General features: G+C 38.0%; 3 protein-coding genes across 3 annotated transcripts; all 3 read left to right on the top strand.

The window, feature by feature from the left end:
- Window positions 1–4,803: 4,803 nt before the first annotated feature.
- Window positions 4,804–7,502, top strand: LOC139479908 (uncharacterized). The gene is made up of 5 exons (XM_071262827.1): window positions 4,804–4,889; window positions 5,242–5,698; window positions 5,979–6,143; window positions 6,256–6,483; window positions 6,599–7,502. Exons 2-5 carry the CDS (start codon window positions 5,249–5,251, stop codon window positions 7,130–7,132), a joined length of 1,377 nt encoding a protein of 458 aa, XP_071118928.1. The 5' UTR covers window positions 4,804–4,889; window positions 5,242–5,248; the 3' UTR covers window positions 7,133–7,502.
- Window positions 7,503–11,139: 3,637 nt separating this feature from the next.
- Window positions 11,140–13,864, top strand: LOC139479868 (uncharacterized). Its single transcript, XM_071262769.1, has 5 exons — window positions 11,140–11,224; window positions 11,577–12,033; window positions 12,308–12,472; window positions 12,585–12,824; window positions 12,940–13,864. The coding sequence occupies exons 2-5, from the start codon at window positions 11,584–11,586 to the stop codon at window positions 13,471–13,473; spliced, it is 1,389 nt and encodes a 462-aa protein (XP_071118870.1). The 5' UTR covers window positions 11,140–11,224; window positions 11,577–11,583; the 3' UTR covers window positions 13,474–13,864.
- A 3,439-nt stretch (window positions 13,865–17,303) lies between these two features.
- LOC139480146 (uncharacterized) lies at window positions 17,304–19,251 on the top strand. Its single transcript, XM_071263181.1, has 4 exons — window positions 17,304–17,792; window positions 18,067–18,231; window positions 18,344–18,583; window positions 18,705–19,251. Exons 1-4 carry the CDS (start codon window positions 17,304–17,306, stop codon window positions 19,236–19,238), a joined length of 1,428 nt encoding a protein of 475 aa, XP_071119282.1. The 3' UTR covers window positions 19,239–19,251.
- Window positions 19,252–19,704: the final 453 nt, after the last annotated feature.

Below are 19,704 nucleotides of genomic sequence, written 5' to 3'. Positions count from 1 at the left end.
TGTTTTAAAGTTTGAACCTTTCTTTGGACACCACATGTTTACATTTAACGAACACTAACGTTTTTTTCTAAATGCGCAAAGCTATTAAAGTTACAGATATTGTTTCCTGGTAATGGGGATATAAACACTGTTGTATGTTTATAGATTGGTTGGAACTAAATTCCACTTGGCATAATGGGCAAATAGCCGTGAATAATTATATGAATGGACCACTGAAAATCATTGATGACACGAAACATTAACTTACCTCTTGGTTATACATGTATGTGATAGGCATTTTGGCACAATGATTGTCCCAATTTTAATAAATGGTTCGGAAATATTTGATAATTCAAACCTTATTGAAAGAAACCATTTAAAATTTCATAAGATTGAACCGGATCTTCCTTACACAACACCAATTCCATGGTCTGTGTGATGTTTTTGCATATTGTGTGAGTTTCTTTGAATATTTTTCAAGTGCAGTGTGTAGAGTTTGTGTTCTCTCGGGGAGGAGCACAACATGACCTTCACTTGTTGAATGACATTGAATGACATTGAATGACACTTGTTACTTGACACGGTTAACTTGTACATGGACAGTACAAGGAATTCGTTTTCGTCTTTTTCCCATTTTGACTACTGCGTTTTGAAACTCCGTTTCCAACTTCACCTTGAAACAAATATAGGAACGTTAGGTAGTAATGAGCAGTCACTGAACCATATTCATAAGTATGTTTATTGAAACAGTATATACGTCATAATGGGAAGTAGTTATAATGGGAAGACACCGTCAGCACTATACCCGTGTTCCACTGATCCACCATAGCGATATATGTATATTCCCACTTTAAGCTGACGGCTGTGATATAACCATAAATATATCATGGCGAATAAATTCATACAGTTTATACAATATGAGTTTCTCATCCAGTCAATGTTTACTGCTAAATGCTATTCCCCATTTTCTTCATCTACATTTCCCACTTTGAAACTAAAACCAATGTGTATGATTATTTCATAACTAATTCATGAAAACTTCACCAAAGAACCTTCAACATAGAGATGTCGCCATCAGGCAGAAATGTTTGGTAATCATAGCCATCCGCGAAGTAAATACGTCACACATTCCATTTAAACTTGCTACATTGCCCTACGCTTCTCAATGAAACCGGGTCCTAGATGAACGTGTGAGGAGAAGGAAACGTAAACAATGTGTTTGAGAGACACTGCTCCAGAAGCCATGAATGAGGTTCCTTACTAGACAGTCTGCTACAAACACATGTTTGTTGATGAGCGAGATTCCATTACACACGGTATTCTGTCAAAAGATTCATATAAACCTACTGATCATACGTTCAAATGATCTTTAAACCAGAAAATATAATATTTGGAACAACAAATTGAATCTTTTTCATTTATGAACTATAGTTTGCTCCACCCCATGTGTAGTGTAATAAAGTTTGGCTCTGAACCATTTTAGTAGACTAATACTGGTTTCTGAAATGAACATATTTTGCAGAAGAAACAGTTGTTACATTTAAAATTATATAATAAAAGGAGCCCAGAGACTTTCTTCATTTGCATATATTGGTACTGCAGTAATCTAAACTTGCCAAACATTATAGACTTGCATGGGCTGTATTGGATATGTTTGTTTGAGGGTCTGCATGACAGACTAACATCATAGTTATAGCACGAAGACGCTTTCGTTATAATAGTTCAGGGCAAAACTATTCATTATTACAATATACATATATAGAGCAAACCTTATTACTTTTCTAAGATGCCAAATTAAGGACTCACCTTGTGTTTTATAAGAGACGGGTTTTAAACGAAACCTGTAATCAGAGGTGCCGAAAATTTTAAATCCTCGAACAGGGCTAATTGACGGGCTGTTCTCCTTATTACATTTACCCCAACGTTAAGCACGTTTTGAACATAATAAAACACAGCTAAAATGGGTAGTTTAACTGAGTCACATTTTACAAGACATTCACTGAGTGTGTTATTATCCATTACACCAAACAGCAATGAGAAGGATTTACATTTTAGTATTTATAATAATTTGCTTCAGTTCAATCACGTGATTCGAAACAGTCCCCAAGTGCAATGTGAAGCGAGCTGACATTTAAACATAAGCCGACGTTCTGTGTCGCTGGTAATTATATTGTGAGTTACCCTGACGTGTTTTCTGTCGTAAAAGTTGCACCTTTGTTTCCACCACTAATGTCAGTGCAATCTCATTAAAATCAGACCTTAGTTCACTACCGCTAAACAAAGATCTGAAGATATCCCATTAGGGTCAAGTCAGAACGACCTTTCATCCGACCAATCAGAGCGTCACTTACCAGATCATGAAAGTGACCGTCGGAATCATGCAACCTCGAAAATTTTAACACGGGGTATTCCGAACGATAGTTACGGGTTTAACGACCGAATCCATACAATCTACACCATCTATTACCCATTCCAGAATATTCTTTTGTTCAGGTTTCGAATTTGTGATGGAGAATTTGTCAAAATATGTTTCGAAGCATAGTCGCCAATTTGAAATAAGTGCCGTAAAGCTGGAGAAAGCTGCCTTCTGGTTGGTCATTCTTTTGGTCGCTCAAAGTTCGTGCAAGGTCGGTCTGACGTGACCCGTAATGGGATGGCCTCAGATCTTTGTTTAGCGGTAGCGAGAACTAAGATCTGATTTTAATGAGATTGATGTCAGTGTACAGAGGAAACTGCAAACCACGAAATACAGTGCTTACTGAGTTGGTTGCACTATATGATACCGTAACCGACGTGAATCCACGGCATTGGGCGTGAATGGGACGATATTGCGGAGGAAGAGCAACAGTGTCCGTTTTGTGTGAATGCTGTATGTTGCAAAAATGCCCTACACTGAACAACAGGTATTCATATGTTTTTGAAACTCTTCAAGAAGTTTTCATTTCTGTGTCCAGAAACAGCCATAATTCCAAGGACACAACTTCGTATTTGCTGTGGCACGGACACAGTGGTTTGAATATGTTTAGGGTAAGCCGGCACCATGTCAGATATGGTTAACCATCATCATATTTCTTCCCAGGGAATAATATTTGGTTATTCGACAAGGTAAATAAAATTCTCCGATTTATTATTAATGTGTATGCGCCATCTTGATTGACAGTTATGACAGAACGATGTTGCCATGAATACGTTAGATACGGGAAGGTAATTTGAACAGCGTCATAAGGTGAGACTAGTATGACTTAACTCAAAAAGGGTATTTAATCGCTGGATAAAGTACAAGTTGTATTAATAATGTATCAGCGAGAAGCCGATCAACGTTATTTTACACAAATATCTCACTGAAGATGGACAATGTATTTTTTTCTGAAGTTTATCATGGAAACTGACCAATGTATTAATAGAAGATATTTGTCTGTTTGGGTCAAATAACATGCTTATCTCACCTTGGTGATTTTCCCAAGTCATCAGATGAGATAAACACGTTTATTTAACACGAAAAAAACTGTTTTAATTGTCATGTATTTTATTTCATGATTTTAATCTGTAATGATTGTCTTTGAGGAAGTACTTCCAGAATAAAGCGTTATATGTCACTCGACTGATATATCAATTTGTATATGGGAATAAACAGTTTTTCAACACTTACTTAATAATAATAACTGATATTTCACATGGAAGCATGTAGCTATAGTACTGCTAATAACATTTATTTCATGAAAACTAGACCACGTTTCGCCCTTATTTTGAGTCACTAGGTGTAGGGATTGTTTTTGAAAACGTAGGGTCAGTGGTTGAAATAATATTAAAATATTAAATCATACTTTAAGTGTTTTCAGGAAGATATTGTCCCCATGATGAAATAATGAAAAAAAGCAAACAAAAGGTGATTGTTAGTTCTTCCTATAGTCACCGTCTTTAAGGTTTATTTATTACTAAAATAAGTTACGCAGAAGAAAAATGTTTGGTCGTGGAATAAGTACACAAAGTAATAATAGAAGCCTTACAGCATTACTATATCTCTTTTGTGGTATTGCTAATTTATGTGGAAGAAACTCGTCAAAACAGGATATATTTTTGATGAGCCGCCATATATTATCGAAAATGTAACACACGAACTTTTCAACGCATCGCATGTGTATACACAGCAACGCTTAAAAACATACATAGTTTGTTGGATCAAACATGCATTCCTTCCAATTAGCAAGTTAATGCTTTATACCGTCTAAAGATGACCAAATAAGAAGGCATTATGTATTCCTTTCCGTGCATACTAAACATTAATCAACAACAATATATATCTCACAGAAAGAAATATTCCTATCCGTTATCACTGAGCATAAAACGTTTATTCCGCGAAGCATTGACGTCATCCACTCATTTTACAAACTCCACGCATTGTGCACGGCGAAATAGCAACTGCAGTCACTGTAAGGAGCTTGGCATAAACACTGTATTTGAGCGAAATAGTTCAACTGTTTCTGAACGCATGTGTCATGTATTAGTTCGGAATATCGCCTAATCAATTAGACCAATTTGCCATCAATCAAAGATGGTCAATAACTCCAACACTTTTATCTTTAACTCATTAATAATTTGAGTTAGTTCGCGTTTTCAAACAACAGTTTAGCTTGAAATACGAACAAGAAACACAGAGGCATGAACATCGTCTGATGTCCAAAACACAACCACGGAGCAAGTCTAAACATGCCAACCACGACAAGTCTCGGCGAGATACCATTGATCGCCCCTCAGCCACTATAAAAGCTGATCGGCTCGCTGAGTAAGATCAGTCTACACACAAGTCACTCGCTAGCAGTTGGAAGGCGTTGGTATATCTGAAACGGCATTTAATAGCACCGGAGAATAAAAAACAACAACTAAATATCTACTGTCACCATTCAAAAAAGGTAACTTGTGGAACACATTCCACAATAACTATTTTTAAAGAAAAAGATCAATTATTTGATAAATTTACGTAACGTAACGTAAACACATGTTTTCTGCATATAATACAAATAGTTATAGTATGCTAATGCAAATTACCTTGAATTAGAAAAGACAACATGATTGTGATTTCTCAATAAACCTTGACAGGAAAACTTTCAATGTAACATTAAAATAACATTAAAATGAACAAGACAATTAATTAAATTACTTCAGCATTTCCGCTGCAAGGTTTAGTAATGAAACTGAATCGATATTACAAATATACTTTCATGTATGTATGTATTCATGTAGTTGTGTTTTCATTTTCCACAGATTCAACATGGCTTTGCTTCCTCCTGGTGGACTTCCGGAGATTGTTTTCTCCTTTGACACTACTGGCTCCATGTGCGACTGTCTCGCCGAAGTCAGGGGTCGACTCCAGGACATGATACAGCGGCTCCAGGCTGACATCCCCGCCGTCAGAATCGCCGTCTTCGCACACGGTGACTACTGTACCAAATCCACATACGTCACAAAATGGATCGACTTCTCCACTGACGTCAAAGGGCTCTGCGACTTCGTCATGAACGTTGAAGATACAGGAGGCGATTACGACCACGGCGAGTGTTACGAACTTGTTCTCCGACAAGTTAGGGAGGAGTTGTCATGGACACCAGGATCTAACCGTGTTCTCGTCGTCGTCGGGGACGACAAGCCCCACGAACCAAACTTCAAAGCCAATAAACTAAAAATAGACTGGAGAAAGGAGACACAAACTCTGAATGAAATGGTATGTTGGATTTCTATTAATTACCAGGTTGTGGTCATTTTCAGACATAAATCAAATAATAAGAACACGACAGTCACCAGTCAAACACCTTAAGCTTTGAATCGACGTTGAATTGACTCACTTAAATGTATCCGAGTAAAGTTATCCGGGGTTCGACACAACCGAAAATGATGAATGAAGAAGGAATGCGCAAGGATCTTGCTTTTACTTCGCCACAACAACCGTAACTTCGACACAAGGATGTTCATTCACTTATTCTATTAATTAATTTTAATTTCAGGGAGTAAAAATCTATGGAGTTCAGTGCGACACGGACAATACGACGTTCTACGAAACCATTTCCAACAGGACAGGAGGTCGGCATCTTAAATTGGAAAACTTTACAAACATCTTTGACTTCCTTATGGCCATCTGCTACAGGGAACAGGGGGCAGAGATTCTTCATGTAAGTTGAAATAACTGCACCACTTTAAAATCCGTAGAGCGGCTGTCATTTGAATTGTGTGATATTCGTTGTTATAAAATTCCTTTCATCAATGATCATTTGCCCTCATCAGGTGTACGAGAAAGAGGTTCGAGCCCGTTGCGCTGATGGTGCCCTCAGCAAAGACATGGAAGGAATGTTTACATCCCTACGTGATGGAATTGTCTCCCCTCCTCAACCAAAGATCAGTGCCGCTAAGAAAGATGTGAAGGTTCCCACCTTAAAGAAAATAACATCCATCCAAAGAGTCCGAAAGCCAAAACCTAAATCCATCAGAAAGCCAAGAAAGAAATCGTTCAAGGTAAAATATTCTCTCAATTGTTTTTTAATGCCCGATCAGAGTGTTTAATTCTTGTTTTCATTGTGTTAGGCTATGACCATGTCAAGGAGTCTCACAATACACTATATTATTCCAGAAATCAACAAAGTTTGTGACACCACTCCTGAGAAGAGAGGAAGTCTTTGAGAACAACTTCAGCTTGAGAAACATGGACTGGTCACCGTGGGTCAAAGTTATCTCCCCTGACGTTCCACTCAAACAGGATGCACAATGGGAGAAAAGACGGGGTGCCAACCCTGGATTCAGAAAGAAGACAATCTTCAAGTCTGAGAACAATAAGCCAGCTCTCTATGAGACTGGTGTTCAGTCCATCCGGTACGGACGAAGGTGTGTGGTATTCAGCAAGTTCTGCCACCATATTCCCGATAATGTTAATTGGGAAACGCGGCTTCTTGGAAACAAAATTGTCAGAGCTCAGGTAAACAACGTTGTGTCTCAGGACTGCAGTGTCTATGTGCGGAGGGTGGTGTATAGAAGAGCATCAAACCACGTCAAAACAGCTTCCATGATAAAGTCGTATGACTACGCTTGGAGACGTTTGAGGAGATCACGATCTACTGCTCGACATGTGTTCAAACAAGGTAGCACAATTTCATCAGACAAAGTATAGAATGTTTCTGAACATTGACACACATTCTGTAATATATGCTAACAGATACGGAGATATGGACGGTTTTCTTAACATGCCATATATCAAAGGACATTCTGGAAAACACTGGCACATAAGAGGCCAAATTAATCAGTTTATAACTTTGGAAAAGATCGAGATCGAATCTCATATTATACAACTTGCCAGATAGTTATGTGAATGAGAGGGCATGATGTGTCATTAAAGTGCGTGACTGAGAATGTGTGTTTTCTACCGAATGACAGAGACTGATGAACGTTATTTTCCTGTTATGTGAAACGCTGTATATATTGTTTATATTAAAATGTATATAAAACTAATTCATTGGCCTTCAGATCATACCTCATTTTAACATGTGCAAAATCAAACTGAATAAGAATGAATAAAACAAACTAATAAGACTTACATATATCCTATTTTCTTTGATAATGTGTACTTACAAGACTGCGTCCTCCTACCCCCGAAACGTGGCGTTTGTTTCACGCTGAAGACTTCAACGTTCCCTTGTCTCGATTCAGTTACATTTCATGCGCCCTGACATGGACATACAGCAACATTCACGCATATCACACACCCCCATATCCAGACCCGACTTCCATATCTCTTTGAGTAAAGACATCGTAAGGAACAAAACGAACAGCCATTCTTGTTACGATTTCCAGCATGATATTTCACTGACAACATTATTGGGACTTGGGAGCGCCTGTCAATAAGTTACTCCATTTCTAGCTCAAAGGTGCAGTGATGTTCGGCTACAGGATATAGATCCATGAAATTATTGATCAAGTACTATTCAGCAGTTTTCTTATGAATATTGAAATGGATTTCTCTTTCGCTTTTATTTAAAGTCCGTGTCAGGATTGTCTGGTCGTGAATTAGAATCTGTCAGTGCCGTAACCATGCTCGTGTGTTTCGACAAATACTAAACGTCAACGATCTTCCACATTAAACTGACGTGCTGGAATGTAAAGTAACCAGAAACAAACAGAAAGTCATATATATAATATGATCTAGTAATGAGCACTCACGTGAATTTATTCATATTCACACGTCATATGAGTTTAAACTCCTATATTGAAACTTGCATATAATGAAACACTCATGTTAACATCCACGAACTGAAATGCACTGGGCTGTCCTCCCACCTTGAGATGATGCGCAGTTATATAACCTTACAAATGTAAATACCCGAATACAGGCATTAGGTGAAAAAATAACGTTTTGACATAAATAGTCACGTGACTCGAAACAGTCCCCCAGTGCAATGTGAAGCGAGCTGACATTTAAACATAAGCTGACGTTCTGTGTCGCTGGTAATTATATCGTGAGTTACCCTGACGTGTTTTCTGTCGTAAAAGTTGCACCTTTGTTTCCACCACTAATGTCAGTGCAATCTCATTAAAATCAGACCTTAGTTCACTACCGCTAAACAAAGATCTGAAGATATCCCATTAGGGTCAAGTCAGAACGACCTTTCATCCGACCAATCAGAGCGTCACTTACCAGATCATGAAAGTGACCGTCGGAATCATGCAACCTCGAAAATTTTAACACGGGGTATTCCGAACGATAGTTACGGGTTTAACGACCGAATCCATACAATCTACACCATCTATTACCCATTCCAGAATATTCTTTTGTTCAGGTTTCGAATTTGTGATGGAGAATTTGTCAAAATATGTTTCGAAGCATAGTCGCCAATTTGAAATTAGTGCCGTAAAGCTGGAGAAAGCTGCCTTCTGGTTGGTCATTCCATTGGTCGCTCAAAGTTCGTGCAAGGTCGGTCTGACGTGACCCGTAATGGGATGTCCTCAGATCTTTGTTTAGCGGTAGCGAGAACTAAGATCTGATTTTAATGAGATTGATGTCAGTGTACAGAGGAAACTGCAAGCCACGAAATACATTCCTTACTGAGTTGGTTGCACTATATGATACCGTAACCGACGTGAATCCACGGCATTGGGCGTGAATGGGACGATATTGCGGAGGAAGAGCAACAGTGTCCGTTTTGTGTGAATGCTGTATGTTGCAAAACGCCCTACACTGAACAACAGGTATTCATATGTTTTTGAAACTCTTCAAGAAGTTTTCATTTCTGTGTCCAGAAACAGCCATAATTCCAAGGACACAACTTCGTATTTGCTGTGGCACGGACACAGTGGTTTGAATATTTTTAGGGAAAGCCGGCACCATGTCAGATTAACCATGGTTAACCATCATCTTGCCATATTTCTTCCCAGGGAATAATATTTGGTTATTCGACAATGTTAATAAAATTCTCCGATCTATTATTAATGTGTATGCGCCATCTTGATTGACAGTTATGACAGAACGATGTTGCCATGAATATGTTAGATACGGGAAGGTAATTTGAACAGCGTCATAAGGTGAGACTAGTATGACCTAACTCAAAAAGGGTATTTAATCGCTGGATAAAGTACAAGTTGTATTAATAATGTATCAGCGAGAAGCCGATCAACGTTATTTTACACAAATATCTCACTGAAGATGGACAATGTATTTTTTTCTGAAGTTTATCATGGAAACTGACCAATGTATTAATAGAAGATATTTGTCTGTTTGGGTCAAATAACATGCTTATCTCACCTTGGTGATTTTCCCAAGTCATCAGATGAGATAAACACGTTTATTTAACACGAAAAAAACTGTTTTAATTGTCATGTATTTTATTTCATGATTTTAATCTGTAATGATTGTCTTTGAGGAAGTACTTCCAGAATAAAGCGTTATATGTCACTCGACTGATATATCAATTTGTATATGGGAATAAACAGTTTTTCAACACTTACTTAATAATAATAACTGATATTTCACATGGAAGCATGTAGCTATAGTACTGCTAATAACATTTATTTCATGAAAACTAGACCACGTTTCGCCCTTATTTTGAGTCACTAGGTGTAGGGATTGTTTTTGAAAACGTAGGGTCAGTGGTTGAAATAATATTAAAATATTAAATCATACTTTAAGTGTTTTCAGGAAGATATTGTCCCCATGATGAAATAATGAAAAAAAGCAAACAAAAGGTGATTGTTAGTTCTTCCTATAGTCACCGTCTTTAAGGTTTATTTATTGCTAAAATAAGTTACGCAGAAGAAAAATGTTTGGTCGTGGAATAAGTACACAAAGTAATAATAAAAGCCTTACAGCATTACTATATCTCTTTTGTGGTATTGCTAATTTATGTGGAAGAAAGTCGTCAAAACAGGATATATTTTTGATGAGCCGCCATATATTATCGAAAATGTAACACACGAACTTTTCAACGCATCGCATGTGTATACACAGCAACGCTTGTAAACATACATAGTTTGTTGGATCAAACATGCATTCCTTCCAATTAGCAAGTTAATGCTTTATACCGTCTAAAGATGACCAAATAGGAAGGCATTATGTATTCCTTTCCGTGCATACTAAACATTAATCAACAACAATATATATCTCACAGAAAAAAATATTCCTATCCGTTATCACTGAGCATAAAATGTTTATTCCGCGAAGCATTGACGTCATCCACTCATTTTACAAACTCCACGCATTGTGCACGGCGAAATAGCAACTGCAGTCACTGTAGGGAGCTTGGCATAAACACTGTATTTGAGCGAGACAGTTCAACTGTTTCTGAACGCATGTGTCATGTATTAGTTCGGAATATCGCCTAATCAATTAGACCAATTTGCCATCAATCAAAGATGGTCAATAACTCCGATAACACTTTTATCTTTAACTCATTAATAATTTGAGTTAGTTCGCGTTTTCAAACAACAGTTTAGCTTGAAATACGAACAAGAAACACAGAGGCATGAACATCGTCTGATGTCCAAAACACAACCACGGAGCAAGTCTAAACATGCCAACCACGACAAGTCTCGGCGAGATACCATTGATCGCCCCTCAGCCACTATAAAAGCTGATCGGCTCGCTGAGTAAGATCAGTCTACACACAAGTCACTCGCTAGCAGTTGGAAGGCGTTGGTATATCTGAAACGGCATTTAATAGCACCGGAGAATAAAAAACAACAACTAAATATCTACTGTCATCATTCAAAAAAGGTAACTTGTGGAACACATTCCACAATAACTATTTTTAAAGAAAAAGATCAATTATTTGATAAATTTACGTAACGTAACGTAAACACATGTTTTCTGCATATAATACAAATAGTTATAGTATGCTAATGCAAATTACCTTGAATTAGAAAAGACAACAAGATTGTGATTTCTCAATAAACCTTGACAGGAAAACTTTCAATGTAACATTAAAATAACATTAAAATGAACAAGACAATTAATTAAATTACTTCAGCATTTCCGCTGCAAGGGTTAGTAATGAAACTGAATCGATATTACAAATATACTTTCATGTATGTATGTATTCATGTAGTTGTGTTTTCATTTTCCACAGATTCAACATGGCTTTGCTTCCTCCTGGTGGACTTCCGGAGATTGTTTTCTCCTTTGACACTACTGGCTCCATGTGCGACTGTCTCGCCGAAGTCAGGGGTCGACTCCAGGACATGATACAGCGGCTCCAGGCTGACATCCCCGCCGTCAGAATCGCCGTCTTCGCACACGGTGACTACTGTACCAAATCCACATACGTCACAAAATGGATCGACTTCTCCACTGACGTCAAAGGGCTCTGCGACTTCGTCATGAACGTTGAAGATACAGGAGGCGATTACGACCACGGCGAGTGTTACGAACTTGTTCTCCGACAAGTTAGGGAGGAGTTGTCATGGACACCAGGATCTAACCGTGTTCTCGTCGTCGTCGGGGACGACAAGCCCCACGAACCAAACTTCAAAGCCAATAAACTAAAAATAGACTGGAGAAAGGAGACACAAACTCTGAATGAAATGGTATGTTGAATTTCTATTAATTTCCAGGTTGTGGTCATTTTCAGACATAAATCAAATAATAAGAACACGACAGTCACCAGTCAAACACCTTTGAATCGACGTTGAAGGGACTCACTTAAATGTATCCGAGTAAAGTTATCCGAGGTTCGACACAACCGAAAATGATGAATGAAGAAGGAATGCGCAAGGACCTTGCTTTTACTTCGCCACAATAACCGTAACTTCGACACAAGGATGTTCATTCACTTATTCTATTAATTAATTTTAATTTCAGGGAGTAAAAATCTATGGAGTTCAGTGCGACACGGACAATACGACGTTCTACGAAACCATTTCCAACAAGACAGGAGGTCGGCATCTTAAATTGGAAAACTTTACAAACATCTTTGACTTCCTTATGGCCATCTGCTACAGGGAACAGGGGGCAGAGATTCTTCATGTAAGTTGAAATAACTGCACCACTTTAAAATCCGTAGAGCGGCTGTCATTTGAATTGTGTGATATTCGTTGTTATAAAATTCCTTTCATCAATGATCATTTGCCCTCATCAGGTGTACGAGAAAGAGGTTCGAGCCCGTTGCGCTGATGGTGCCCTCAGCAAAGACATGGAAGGAATGTTTACATCCCTACGTGATGGAATTGTCTCCCCTCCTCAACCAAAGACAGCGATTACGATCAGTGCCGCTAAGAAAGATGTGAAGGTTCCCACCTTAAAGAAAATAACATCCATTCAAAGAGTCAGAAAGCCAAAACCTAAATCCATCAGAAAGCCAAGAAAGAAATCGTTCAAGGTAAAATATTCTCTCAATTTTTTTTAAATGCGCGATCACAGTGTTTAATTCTTGTTTTCATTGTGTTAGGCTATGACCATGTCAAGGAGTCTCACAATACACTATATTATTCCAGAAATCAACAAAGTTTGTGACACCACTCCTGAGAAGAGAGGAAGTCTTTGAGAACAACTTCAGCTTGAGAAACATGGACTGGTCACCGTGGGTCAAAGTTATCTCCCCTGACGTTCCACTCAAACAGGATGCACAATGGGAGAAAAGACGGGGTGCCAACCCTGGATTCAGAAAGAAGACAATCTTCAAGTCTGAGAACAATAAGCCAGCTCTCTATGAGACTGGTGTTCAGTCCATCCGGTACGGACGAAGGTGTGTGGTATTCAGCAAGTTCTGCCACCATATTCCCGATAATGTTAATTGGGAAACGCGGCTTCTTGGAAACAAAATTGTCAGAGCTCAGGTAAACAACGTTGTGTCTCAGGACTGCAGTGTCTATGTGCGGAGGGTGGTGTATAGAAGAGCATCAAACCACGTCAAAACAGCTTCCATGATAAAGTCGTATGACTACGCTTGGAGGCGTTTGAGGAGATCACGATCTACTGCTCGACATGTGTTCAAACAAGGTAGCACAATTTCATCAGACAAAGTATAGAATGTTTCTGAACATTGACACACATTCTGTAATATATGCTAACAGATACGGAGATATGGACGGTTTTCTTAACATGCCATATATCAAAGGACATTCTGGAAAACACTGGCACATAAGAGGCCAAATTAATCAGTTTATAACTTTGGAAAAGATCGAGATCGAATCTCATATTATACAACTTGCCAGATAGTTATGTGAATGAGACGGCATGATGTGTCATTAAAGTGCGTGACTGAGAATGTGTGTTTTCTACCGAATGACAGAGACTGATGAACGTTATTTTTCTGTTATGTGAAACGCTGTATATATTGTTTATATTAAAATGTATATAAAACTAATTCATTGGCCTTCAGATCATACCTCATTTTAACATGTGCAAAATCAAACTGAATAAGAATGAATAAAACAAACTAATAAGACTTACATATATCCTATTTTCTTTGATAATGTGTACTTACAAGACTGCGTCCTCCTACCCCCTAAACGTGGCGTTTGTTTCACGCTGAAGACTTCAACGTTCCCTTGTCTCGATTCAGTTACATTTCATGCGCCCTGACATGGACATACAGCAACATTCACGCATATCACAACCCCCCATATCCAGCCCCGACTTCCATATCTCTTTGAGTAAAGACATCGTAAGGAACAAAACGAACAGCCATTCTTGTTACGATTTCCAGCATGATATTTCACTGACAACATTATTGGGACTTGGGAGCGCCTGTCAATAAGTTACTCCATTTCTAGCTCAAAGGTGCAGTGATGTTCGGCTACAGGATATAGATCCATGAAATTATTGATCAAGTACTATTCAGCAGTTTTCTTATGAATATTGAAATGGATTTCTCTTTCGCTTTTATTTAAAGTCCGTGTCAGGATTGTCTGGTCGTGAATTAGAATCTGTCAGTGCCGTAACCATGCTCGTGTGTTTCGACAAATACTAAACGTCAACGATCTTCCACATTAAACTGACGTGCTGGAATGTAAAGTAACCAGAAACAAACAGAAAGTCATATATATAATATGATCTAGTAATGAGCACTCACGTGAATTTATTCATATTCACACGTCATATGAGTTTACACTCCTGTATTGAAACTCGCATATAATGAAACACTCATGTTAACATCCACGAACTGAAATGCACTGGGCTGTCCTCCCACCTTGAGATTATGCGCAGTTATATAACCTTACAAATGTAAATACCCGAATACAGGCATTAGTTGAAAAAATAACGTTTTGACATAAATAAAAGGACCAAACTGCATCTTATGTATGTTCGTAATTCACATTCTTAAAAATATATTCATGATTCATCTCAATTTGTACAGTGTATTTATCGCTCATTTTGCAAGCATAATTCAGTCAAAATTTGCTGTGATTAACTGTTCCTGTTTTACGCAAATTATATATTGAGTTTGAAAATTAAATCGGCGTGTAATGTTGTTGCATTGACAGTAGAACCGCTGACTGAGCATAACAATCCGCGAAGTAAATACGTCACACATTCTTTCCAAACTCGCTTCACTACACTGCGCTACTCAATGAACCGAGTCCTAGACTCGCGTGTGAGGAGAAACGAAGGTAAACAACGTGTTTGAGAAATATGTTCCTCAACTCCTGAACGCTTTTCCTGAATTAACAATCACCTTTTCTTGTCGGAAGATGTATAATCAACATAGTTATTATTAATCATACGTTTTATAACTTGTAAAAGACCAGAAAATGTTCATGCTTAGATTAATGTTATGAAACGGGGCAATATTTTGTTTCTGACATATATCATGGAAAACACTGCTTACTATATTTCCATAGAGAAGAGCCTTGTTTCAAAATCGCATCCGGTATTAATGTTCGTACGCAACCCCTTTATTTTCTACAAAGCGACAGACCCATACTGAAATACAGAAACTGAAATCGATAATCTAATTGCATGTTTTGTAACGGTTGTGTGGAAATAACTATTTGACTTCCCATTCAATAGCTGCACCAGCTTCTTTGCATATTACGATATGGCGTTTTCGTGAACTCACTGCATAGCAGGCATCGGTGTTTTCTTAAACATTCAAAAAAAAAAAGATCAATGTCATGTGTAGATATTTCCAAAAGATAAATGGAAGTTAAGGATATATGAAAATATAAAACAGGTAATGCTTAAATTATTTTCCAGATGTATATATCAAGGAAACTGGCCACGGTAGTACAGCTGATACTTCATATCAAATCCGGTCACAAGAGTATCATTTATGTATGTCATGAAAACTGATCGATGTTGTTATTTTAAATAACTTGGTTTATTGATATATTTTTTTAAAACGTATTCTCGTTGCTGAAAATAAACGTAAATATATATTAGATGTAAGGAAAAATTGGTGTATATAAGAGCTTTCTGAAAAGTATTTTCAGTCTCGTGAAATAGAAAAAATACGCAAAGTAGCTCTTGATTTTACAAAAATTTACATCGCTTCCTATATTGATTTTTAAAACAACTTTTTCTATTCCTGAAATAAACTGCCAAAGACACCAACATCATGTTGTTTAACGGGTATTAAAAAATGGTCTGCGAATCCGTGAACAAAGTAATTAAAAACGCCTTCTTATCGAATTATATCTCAGAGAAAGTGTTCATTGTTATGATACCAATATATGTTTTTTTGCAAAATAGCGAATTCGTTTAGGGCCACCATATATTCTCGAAAATACAACACAAGAACGCTTCTTAGGGAAAGTTTGATACGACAAAGTATGCTCCAAATGGAACACAACAATGTATATTCACACCTTTTCTTTGATCATAATGGTTTACACAATCAAGATTCCTATGTGTAGTTACTGAGAATATTATCCATTGTTTGTTGTGCGAGTAAAGCATTCCAGGAAGCAATGACGTCATCTACAATATACCAACTCTGTACATTGCGGGTATATACCGTTTCCGACCAAAATATCTTCCGACAGACAGTGTAATGAGCATAGATATAAACAATGTATTTGTGAGAGTATGTTCATCCGTTTCTGGATGTATGTTTCACGCGTCGATTCAGAACATCATGAGACATTCGATGACAACACGTTTCCCTAAGTCTAAAATGTTTAATATTTCCCCGATTACATTTATCTTCAACTGATTAAGCAGTTGATTTTGTTTCTTTCCAAACAGAAGCATCTACTGAAACGCATAGACATGAACATCGCCTGCTCTTCAAAACTCAACCACGGAACAGGTCAAAACATGACAACCAAGACAAGTCTCAGCGAGCTCCAATTGGTCGCCTCTCAGCCAGTATAAAAGCTGGCGGGCTGCTGAGTAAGATCAGTCCAGTGACATACACTACAGTTGAAAGACTTGAATATATATAAACTACGTCTGACAGCAGCGTGGAAATATAGCTCAAGAACTATATAACTAATCTCACCATTCAAAACAGGTAACTAGAGGAACATGTAGTATAACGGTGATGGTGTATATATACATATAGTACTGCCTCTGATAACAGCGAGGAAATCGTCGCCAAATAACTTACCGATTTATATCTATTTGATGAGAACAAATATTTTCTAATAATGGAAACCCATTCTTCTATTTCTATAAAAAATGATCATAGCATACTAACGGAAATTACCTGTACAAATATTTTTAAGAAACCAACATTCTTGTTTCTGAATGGACTTTGTTAAAAATTTAATCTATTCTTTTATTTGAGAATATAAAAATTAAGATTAAATTGGAAAAAAAATCGGATTTTCAAAACATTTTTATAATTATTTACACTGCTAGAGATAATGGTTCTAAATTTCTATCAATTTTTAGAGTGAAACTTCTTGTATACATGTACTTCAGTTGTTTTGAATATTTCAACAGATTCAACATGGCTTTGCTTCCTCCTGGTGGACTTCCGGAGATTGTCTTCTCCTTTGACACAACCGGCTCCATGAGCAAGTGTCTGGCCGAAGTCAGAGGACGACTCCAGGACATGATACAGCGGCTCCAGGCTGACATCCCCGCCGTCAGAATCGCCGTCTTCGCACACGGTGACTACTGTACCAAATCCACATATATCACAAAGTGGATCGACTTCTCCACTGACGTGAAAGGGCTCTGCGACTTCGTCATGAACGTTAAAGATACAGGAGGCGATTACGACCACGGCGAGTGTTACGAACTTGTTCTCCGACAAGTTAGGGAGGAGTTGTCATGGACACCAGGATCTAACCGTGTTCTCGTCGTCGTCGGGGACGACAAGCCCCACGAACCAAACTTCAAAGCCAATAAACTAAAAATAGACTGGAGAAAGGAGACACAAACTCTGAATGAAATGGTATGTTGGATTTCTATTAATTTCCAAGTTGTGGTCATTTTCAGACATAAATCAAATAATAAAAACACGACAGTCACCAGTCAACCACCTTTAAGTCGACGTTGAAGAGACTCACGTAAATGTATCCGAGTAAAGTTATCCGAGGTTCGACACAACCGAAAATGATGAATAAAGAAGGAATGCGCAGGGACCTTGCTTTTGCTTCGCCACAACAACCGTAACTTCGACACAAGGATGTTCATTCACTTTTTCTATTAATTAATTTTAATTTCAGGGAGTAAAAATCTATGGAGTTCAGTGCGACACGGACAATACGACGTTCTACGAAACCATTTCCAACAAGACAGGAGGTCGGCATCTTAAATTGGAAAACTTTACAAACATCTTTGACTTCCTTATGGCCATCTGCTACAGGGAACAGGGGGCAGAGATTCTTCATGTAAGTTGAAATAACTGCATCACTTTAAAATCCGTAGTGCGGCTGTCATTTGAATTGTGTGATATTCGTTGTTATAAAATTCCTTTCATCAATGATCATTTGCCCTCATCAGGTGTACGAGAAAGAGGTTCGAGCCCGTTGCGCTGATGGTGCCCTCAGCAAAGACATGGAAGGAATGTTTACATCCCTACGTGATGGAATTGTCTCCCCTCCTCAACCAAAGACAGCGATTACGATCAGTGCCGCTAAGAAAGATGTGAAGGTTCCCACCTTAAAGAAAATAACATCCATCCAAAGAGTCCGAAAGCCAAAACCTAAATCCATCAGAAAGCCAAGAAAGAAATCGTTCAAGGTAAAATATTCTCTCATTTTTTTTATAATGCGCGATCATAATGCGAGTGTTTAATTCTTGTTTTCATTGTGTTAGGCTATGACCATGTCAAGGAGTCTCACAATACACTATATTATTCCAGAAATCAACAAAGTTTGTGACACCACTCCTGAGAAGAGAGGAAGTCTTTGAGAACAACTTCAGCTTGAAAAACATGGACTGGTCACCGTGGGTCAAAGTTATCTCTCCTGACGTTCCTCTCAAACAGGATGCACAATGGGAGAAAAGACGGGGTGCCAACCCCGGATTCAGAAAGAAGACAATCTTCAAGTCTGAGAACAATAAGCCAGCTCTCTATGAGACTGGTGTTCAGTCCATCCGGTACGGACGAAGGTGTGTGGTATTCAGCAAGTTCTGCCACCATATTCCCGATAATGTTAATTGGGAAACACGGCTTCTTGGAAACAAACTTGTCAGAGCTCAGGTGAACAACGTTGTGTCTCAGGACTGCAGTGTCTATATGCGGAGGGTGGTGTACAGAAGAGCATCATACCATGCCAAAACAGCCTCCATGATAAAGTCCTATGACTACGCATGGGGGCGCCTGAGGAGATCACGATCTACTGCTCGACATGTGTTCAAACAAGGTAGCACAATTTCATCAGACAAAGTATAGAATGTTTCTGAACATTGACGCACATTCTGTTATATATGCTAACAGATACGGAGATATGGACGGTTTTCTTAACATGCCATATATCAAAGGACATTCTGGAAAACACTGGCACATAAGAGGCCAAATTCATAAGTATATAACTTTGGAAAACATCGAGATCGAATCTCATATCATACATCTTGCCAGATATTTTATGTGAATGAGACGGCATGATGTGTCATTAAAGTGCGTGACTGAGAATGTGTGTGTTCTACCGAACGATGGACAGATGAACGTTATTTTCCTGTTATGTGAAACGTTGTATATATTTGATTGTTCATATTACGATGTATATAAATTCCTATCATTCATTGACCTACAATATATACTTCATTTTAACATGTGCAATATCAGAATAGGAATGAATAAAACAAACAAATAAGACTTGCATATACTTTATTTTCTTTGAAAATGTCTACTTACAAGA

The sequence above is a fragment of the Haliotis cracherodii genome, unplaced genomic scaffold (genome assembly GCF_022045235.1).
Source record: "Haliotis cracherodii isolate W230 unplaced genomic scaffold, xgHalCrac1.p SCAF_4, whole genome shotgun sequence".
In the NCBI taxonomy this organism is placed as follows: domain Eukaryota; kingdom Metazoa; phylum Mollusca; class Gastropoda; order Lepetellida; family Haliotidae; genus Haliotis; species Haliotis cracherodii.
Note: the sequence above shows the minus strand (reverse complement) of the source record. Positions and strands in the feature narration are given on the sequence as shown.